Source organism: Cotesia glomerata, linkage group LG9, assembly GCF_020080835.1.
Source record: "Cotesia glomerata isolate CgM1 linkage group LG9, MPM_Cglom_v2.3, whole genome shotgun sequence".
Lineage (NCBI taxonomy): Eukaryota > Metazoa > Arthropoda > Insecta > Hymenoptera > Braconidae > Cotesia > Cotesia glomerata.
Window position 1 is genome coordinate 11,116,344 of NC_058166.1, and position 8,165 is coordinate 11,124,508.

Genomic DNA, 8,165 nt, shown 5'->3' on the forward strand with positions numbered 1-8,165 from the left:
AAATTAATTGGTAAACTCATGATTTTTTGATCTTCAAATTTTTCAATAAAAATTTCTTATTATTTTCTAAGTTAAAAATTTTCTAATAAAAAAAAAAAAAGAAACTAAAAAACATGTATTAGAAATAGGTCTCTGTAAGTATATGTACTCTGAAAGCACTTACACCAGAGAGACAAATCTAACATTGTGTACACATGACAAAGACAAGAAAGAATAATAAAAATAAAATAAAATAAAATAAAAAAAGATTTGTGAAGGTGCGGTTTTCTATTTGTCGTTTGCCTGGGTCATCGGTTTGTTCAGTCCCACCATCTTTCTGTGGTTCACCTCATTGGTGAATACTTTTGGTCTTACACGGGAAATGATAATAAAACATATTGGTGTGCAAGTATAGTAGAGGTAAAGGAACGATTACGAGCACGGGACATAAACCGACGTACGATATACGCATTGCCCACCACCAAACCAGCATAATACTAATATTAATAATAATAATAGAAGTTTAAAATCGGCTGACAACGACGACACAAACCGGTGGGGATTTCTGGGCTCCTTCTTAGGCCCTGTGTCGTGGAGAGGGGACAACGCCAAATATAAGCTAAAGATTCTGGAAGGATGGACCATACCAAATTTAAAACACGTGAGGGACAGTATTGAGTGTTAAGCTCCGTCTAACGACAGTACCGTCATTTATATTTAATATAAATTTAGATTTTTTTGAGTTTAGTTTTTATTTTTTTATTTAAAACAAAAACGTGAACATGAACGCGTATTTGAAAATCGTGTGCTTCTCGATGGCCGTTGTGCTAATTAGCGGCCAGGATATTAACCAGTGCTTCGAACAAGACAGCATATCCTGCGTGCAAAAGAGCCTCTACAGAAAGGCTAAAGAGTTCTTCACCAAAGACAACATTGAATTATTCAGTGGTGTTAGCTTGGTTAAGGCTGCTGACAGGAACTCGAGGACTGCTAAAGATGTGATTTACGACCAGGAAATAGATGCTGCCAACGATGTCGAGGGACGTCAAAGTGCCTTGGAGAACTTTGTCAGTGATGAAGCTAGCGACTTTTTGACTGGACGCAGCCTCAGGGTAATTATTTTTTCCATTGTTTCCAGTTTAATTTTTTTTTCTGTTTTTTTTTGTTCTAAAAAAATGAGTTTAATTAATTAGGTTTTTTTTTTTTTTTTTTTTTTTATGTTTTGTAGATAAACTTCGCGCCAGTTGCTGAGAAAATTGGACAGACTGCACGTGCAATGGTTGACTCCGTCCCACAAGAAGTTAGACAAGCTGTTGATGAAGTTGTTGAAGGTAATTGTTTTTATTAGACAAGAATTTCCTTTGACGAGAAAAATTGATTAGATTTTTTTGTAAAATTTGGACTTTTTGGTGAGTTATGAAAATAAAATTTTTAAAAATTATAAAAAGTTTGAACTAGAAATTTTAATTTGAAATTGATACAATTTCAGTGTAAAATTTGGTAAATCTTGAAAAAAAAAAAAAAAAAATTGATGTAGAATTTAAACAAACTATTTTTTTTTTATAACATTTGATATTTTTCTTTGAAGTCGAATTTTATCGTATGAAATTTTGTTAAAAATTTTTTCTCGAAATTGATTCTTATAAATTTTTAGTATTTTAACAATCGCTGTTTAATTATATTTAAAAAAATTTTATTTTTAATTCATACTAAATATTTAATAATATAGCGTCTCTAAATTTCCAAAAATTCTAATAAATTTTATCTGAAATCTGGTTTGATTAATAACTATATCTAATTAATTTTTAAAAATTACAGGTCGTGGAAAGAAAAAGTTCTTGAAAACTCTCCTCCCTTTCCTGGCAATTGCTAAATTGAAGATGGGAGCTCTTGCTGTTTTATCATACTTCGGAATCGCCCTGTTGGCCAAGAAAGCCATCTTCGCTTCATTGATCTCCCTCGCTTTCTCCGCATTCATCGGACTCAAATCTCTCTGGTCTAAGGGCGCAGACACCACCGCGTACAATGCAGGGTGGAACTCAGGTAACGTCGGCGCATGGGCACCCCCAGCAACCAATGGTTGGTCTTCTGGAGGGTGGGATGACAGCCACGGTAATAACTACGCTGGAACCAACCAGCCATTCTCTGGCTACCACTAAGCCGCCATTGGCTATCAACGCCTGCCAAATAACTCACTACATTATCACTTAATAACGCTAAATTAAATTATTTAATTAAATCATCATTAATTAAAATCATTAAAACCATATTTTGAAAATTTTATTAACGAATCATTAATAATTAATATTAATGATTAACATTGACAATTAATACTTAATACTTACATTAATGGTTAAAATTGATGATTAACATTAATACGTAACAATAATGATTGAAATTAATTTTAACATCAACAATTGACTATAATAGCTAGCATTTATGATTAAAATTGATTGATCAAATGAGTGATTAACGTCAATGATTAATACTTAATATGGTTTGAAATATTTATTTTTTATATTTATAATTCATTTTTTTGTAAGCTGTTGCCATTATTGTTAATTTATTAATCAAATATGATTTCACATGTGTAAATAATTGTATCTTTCATCATTCATATGTTAATGTTAACATGTTAATAACTACAACATTTCATTGTGTAATTAAAATTATAATTAATTACACAAATTTACACGAAAAAATAATATTTATTAGCCACAATTTCTTTTGTATAATTTATAGAATAGTACAAATCAAATATCAATCAAACATATAATAGGATAATTTTTTAAATAAATTATTGGTGAATTATGAATTACAATACTCTGAATGAACTGTACAATTGAAAACAAAATAAGAAAATAAATTTTTTTAATAAAAACCTAATAAGTCATTGACCTGAAACTCAGAAACTAAATTTAAGAAGAGTAAGAGAGGTATTCAAAATTTTAACTTTCCAGCAATTCTTGGAATATTTTTATGGGAATATATAGAGGCGTATTATATACATGTATATAAGAGATAAATGGATACATACTATTGCTTTCAGAATTTCGATCGAGTGACCGTTATACTTACAAACGTCGCGTGTGTCCAGAAAACCTGATTCTGGCCTTCAACTATATGTATATACGTCATATGCAGTTGATGTTTATTTATTGTATGTCATACATGTAACCGGAGTAGGAAGTGATTAATGTTCTGAGATAAATAGGATAAATGGATTGAATATTCAAATTTCTTAAAATATTTATCACAGATAATAACTATAAGGTACCCGCGAGTAATACGGCCTGGTTAAAAGATATTTGTAATTTATAATGAAAAGATTATTATTCATAGATTTTGATGTTTATCATTATTTAAGGAGATAATTATTTTAAATAAAAACAAAATTTAATATTTTATGAGTCGTAGGGTAATAAAGCTGCACTGAAAAAAAAGTTTAAGTCCTATGGGTATACTCTTTTTTAATAAATTGGTATTGTGAATATGATATAAAAAAGTTTAAGTATTAATAAACTTAAAAGTAATTGGGGCCATCTATGGTAAGACGAAGTTTGGCGAATGTTTGGAATACCTAACTTGCAGGAAATTATAAAATCCGAAGACTTACGAAAGTTCGGTTTACCAAACTTAAAGGTAATTAGGGATATTTATGGCAAGCCAAACTTCGGCAAATCTTTGGTTATCGTTACTTCCAGCTGGTCAGGCATTCCAAAAGTTCACCGAAGTTCGGCTTGCCATAGATATCCCAAATTACATGCCAATTACATCCCAATGGCATGCCAATCTTCGTTTTGCCTAACGTGGATTTAAGAAGGCGCAAATTAGTCTTGCCTAAGTTAGGCAAGCCAAACTTGCCCCTCACTAATTCTTCGGCATTCCTTACTACAATTTCTAGTCGGGTAAGTCTGATAGAAGTTTCATAGAACACTATTTTTGGAATTTTCAAACCGCAATAACTTTTGAATGGATCAACCAATTTTCACGCGGTTGACGGCATTCGACGCAGTTTTATTATCCTCATAAGTTATTTCCAGGTTTTAATTGATCGAACCAAAAATTTCGGAGTAATCCCGAAAAAACACTTTTTTCGGTTTTCTTTCGTTCACGATATCTCTCGAACGAATCAACCGATTTCGACCAGCTTAGTGGCGATCGACATAGTTTTTCAAGCTTAAGGGCGGATTAGTTTTTGAAGTTGATCGATAAAGCCGTATATAAGTTATTCCAAAAAAACCACTTTCAAAAAAAATTTTTTTCTTATTTTTTTTGAGATTTTTCAAAATTTCTCAAAATCTATCGGTCCGAATCGGTTCAAATTCACAGGAAATCTAAGTTTGAGGGAACTCTTTAGAACGCCGTTTAGTACATTCCGATCGGTTTAGTCGTTCAAAAGTTATAAGCAAGTCGCGTAGTCACACACACACACACACACACACACACACACACACACACACACACACACACACAAATACAGACACACACACACACACACACACACACACACACACACACACAGTGTGTCCGTCTGAGTGCCTTAAGAGTAGCAAGCGCCTTCCGCACAATATCTATGGAAGCAGTGTGTGTCATTTCCAGAACTTTGCCTCTCAGAGTCTTAGCTGAGGAAAGACGGATCCTTTACCAACGAAAGAAGTCAACCACACTAAGCGCTGAGGAGCTTAGAACAGAAGAACGGCAGAAGAGCATAAGTCGATGGCAACTACAGTGGGATGCCACAGTGAAGGGTAGGTGGACGCATCGTCTCATATCAAGGATCAACGTTTGGCTAAACCTGAGTCACGGTGAGGTCAACTATTATCTTACGTAGATGTTATCAGGACACGGCTGTTTCCGGGCGTATCTCCACCGCTTTAAGCATGATAATTCCCCAGAGTGCCCGTCCTGCCCAGGAGTCAATGAAGATGCAGAGCACGTCTTCTTTGAGTGCCCACGTTTTTATCCACAGCGAGATGAGCTGGAGAATATCCTGAAGAGGAAAATCCAACCAGAGACAATAGTAGAAGCAATGCTGTCATCAGAGGCTGCCTGGAACGCCACAAACACGTTTGTCACGGGAGTCCTCTCAGCCCTGCGGTCCATAGAAAGAAAAAGAGCGAATGACGCCAATTAAAAGGAGGAAAGAATAACACCTTAGCCACCAGAAGAAAGAGCAGTAGCTAGATCCTCCCCTCACGAAGTAATGCCTGACGGCGGTTTCCATGAGGGATTAGGGGAAAGAGGAAAAGGGGTTTAGGGTTTAATGGGTAGGGGCGCTAGCGTCGAGTTTTACGCTGATAGAAGGATTTCTTAGTATCAAAAAAGATTTGTTAATATTTAACAAATGATTTCTTAAAGAAGCCTTATTTAAGAAATATTTATTAATATTTAACAAATCATTTCTTAAACATCATTTTTTTGTATTTAATAAATATTTCTTAGCATCTAATAAACGATTTGTTAATATTCAATAACCGATTTCTTTCCATTTAAAAAATGATTTATTAATATTTAATAAATCACTTTTTAACATTTAATTAATCACTTTTTAATGATTAATAAATGAATATTTTATATTTAATATATTTTTTATTATTTGAACAAATTTTTTTTTATATTTAAGAAATTATCTATTAACTTATTTATTAAAATTTAATTCATAAAATCACACAGTTCAAGAATATATATATGTATATATGTTTTTGCATACAGCTACACACATTCATTAATATTTATATTTATAAACAAAAATAACTAAAACAACCATCGTATAAAATTTTCTATTCTTTCAATTTCAAAATACAATTTCATAGTAATTAACACTATAACTAGAATAAACAAATTAATATTTTTTATATTAAACTACGCTGAGAAATAACATAAAATCCGTTTGATAGTACATGTGTTTTTAATGGTTTTATATATTGATTAAAATTAAACTGAGTAAAATTTTCTACATCACTTGCTTTCGGTGCTATCAATTGATATGCTTTGATATGAGTATTAAGCCCAATGGTTGTAAATTTTTTATAAGAAAAATAAATAGTTTTAGTATCAGATAAAATTGCAGTAATGATGTCAAAAACAGGATTATTTTCTGAGTTATTTGATAAGTGAAATGCAAATGATGGCTTAAACAAAGTTTTGTTAATTTTTACAGACTCGAAAGCTTTAAAATCATTAGAATTTGTCCCAAAATTACGAACTGTATTACATGCTAGCACTGATCCTAACTCTACGAAATTTTTAAATCCTTCATTCGTCAAAAACTTTTTACTTAAATCCAACTGTAATTTTCTGGCCAAAGTTAATAATATATTGATACGACACTTTACAACTTGGGCATGATGCTTCGATTTTTTGTGAAAAGATTCAAATCGAGAACATGAAAAAAATTTTGGTGGACCCAAAAGTCTAATTACAGTTGGATAGTGTGTTAAATTATGGAATTTAGCTGTCAGATGTCCTTTGAATGTTTTCTAGTATAGTTCATGATGAAGTTTTATCAACACACCAAGATAAACTATATCGTCTTCTGAAATAGTTGTTGCTGTAACTATACTGATAATATCAAATAAATAGTTATACAGTTGCCATGCAGGATCATCTGGTGGAACCATATCCCCAATTAATATTCCAAAATATGCTACAAGACAAGACATCTCTGCCGCTGTAATGATTAAATGTTCATTTTGAACATGACTTCCGCTGATTGATGAAATTTTATTACCGCAATCAGCTTCAGAATGATTAAAAAACTTTAATCTGTTGTTTAAATGTTCCAGGCTAAAATACTTTTCTCGAATACAATGTTTAATAATTTTAGCCATATCATATCGACAGATTCCGAGATACAAGTCGTGCATAACATCAACAGTCCAATTGCTTGTGTTATGAAAGAATTTTATGTCGTTAAAAACACAGCTGGTCTTAACACCTTTGCTATGATTCAGCAAATCTTCTTCGTAATTTTGCTTAGTTCTTAACAGATTTTTATTTTCGACTGTTAGTTTTTGTGCATCACATTTTGGTGCCCGACAAAATCGACAGCAATACTCACTGATAAAACTTTCATTATACCCAAAAAGACTATTTAGAGCCAAATTATCACCAAGTATTCCAATTAATACAAAGTAAATACTGTGATTTTGTCCATTAACATTAATTGTTATACCTTTTGTTGCCAAGTAATTCAATTCATTTTTGATTTCAGTAAAACATCTTTCAGCTCCGAATTCTTTATAGTCAGAATTGTAAATAAGTTGTGCCAAAAAAATATTGTCCACAGTTGACGCGAATTTTGGCGGTAATGAAGCAATTGAAAAATACAATCCCCCAATTTTGTGAATTCCTGCTGACGAAGAAAGAGGATTGTTTACTTCAAAATCATCATAATATAAATAAAGAGGTATAACAGTCTTTTCACAAAAAGATTTGGAAATATTTTTCCAAATTTTTCCTTGAAACAAACTTGTATAAACTCTTTGATCATCGTATTTAGCAGATTCGTCGACAATAAAATTTTTTACAACTTGAAAAATGTTGGGCAGTTCTAACCATTTTTTTAGTACAGCACGTAACTGAATTATTTGTCCAAAGCATGGTTTTTTTGTCCAAACAACGATGTTATCCACAACTTTGTTGTCAGATATCTCGCCATTTTTTATTTGTTGTAGGGCAACGTAATGACTGGAAGCTTTAAATTGCTGCATACATCTCCAATTAGAATCAAAATTATCAAAAATGTCAAAGTCAAAACATCCTTCCATCAGCTCATGGTACTCTGTCGGAATGCGTTCTTTTAAATTTTTTAAAGTAGCTGTAGATACTTTTGTCATCAACAGTTGAAAATCCTTGATGATTGCTTGGGCTAAGTTTTGTGTAATACCGGGATTACTATAAATTTTGTTAACAAATTTAAAAACTTCGTTTTCAACAATATTTTGTGTATTATTCATTTTATTGAGTAAATATAAAATTTATATTTTCACAGAATTTTTATTTTTAAAATTTTTATTAATTTAACGGTAAGTTAGTTTTTAATTTATTTAAAATAGTGAAAATTGAGGGTATTTGCACATCAGACTCAGTTTTAATTTTATAAACACCCCACTGTATAAAGTACCAAAAATGCTGACTTTCTATCGGATACGCGAGTTTAAACATTAAATAAAATTTATAAA

At 31.7% G+C, this 8,165-nt stretch overlaps 1 protein-coding gene across 1 annotated transcript; it reads left to right on the plus strand.

Annotated features, from left to right (window-relative positions):
* The first annotated feature begins 621 nt into the window (after window positions 1-621).
* LOC123271893 lies at window positions 622-2,860 on the plus strand. Its single transcript, XM_044738436.1, has 3 exons — window positions 622-1,091; window positions 1,208-1,310; window positions 1,798-2,860. Exons 1-3 carry the CDS (start codon window positions 762-764, stop codon window positions 2,136-2,138), a joined length of 774 nt encoding a protein of 257 aa, XP_044594371.1. The 5' UTR covers window positions 622-761; the 3' UTR covers window positions 2,139-2,860.
* Window positions 2,861-8,165: the final 5,305 nt, after the last annotated feature.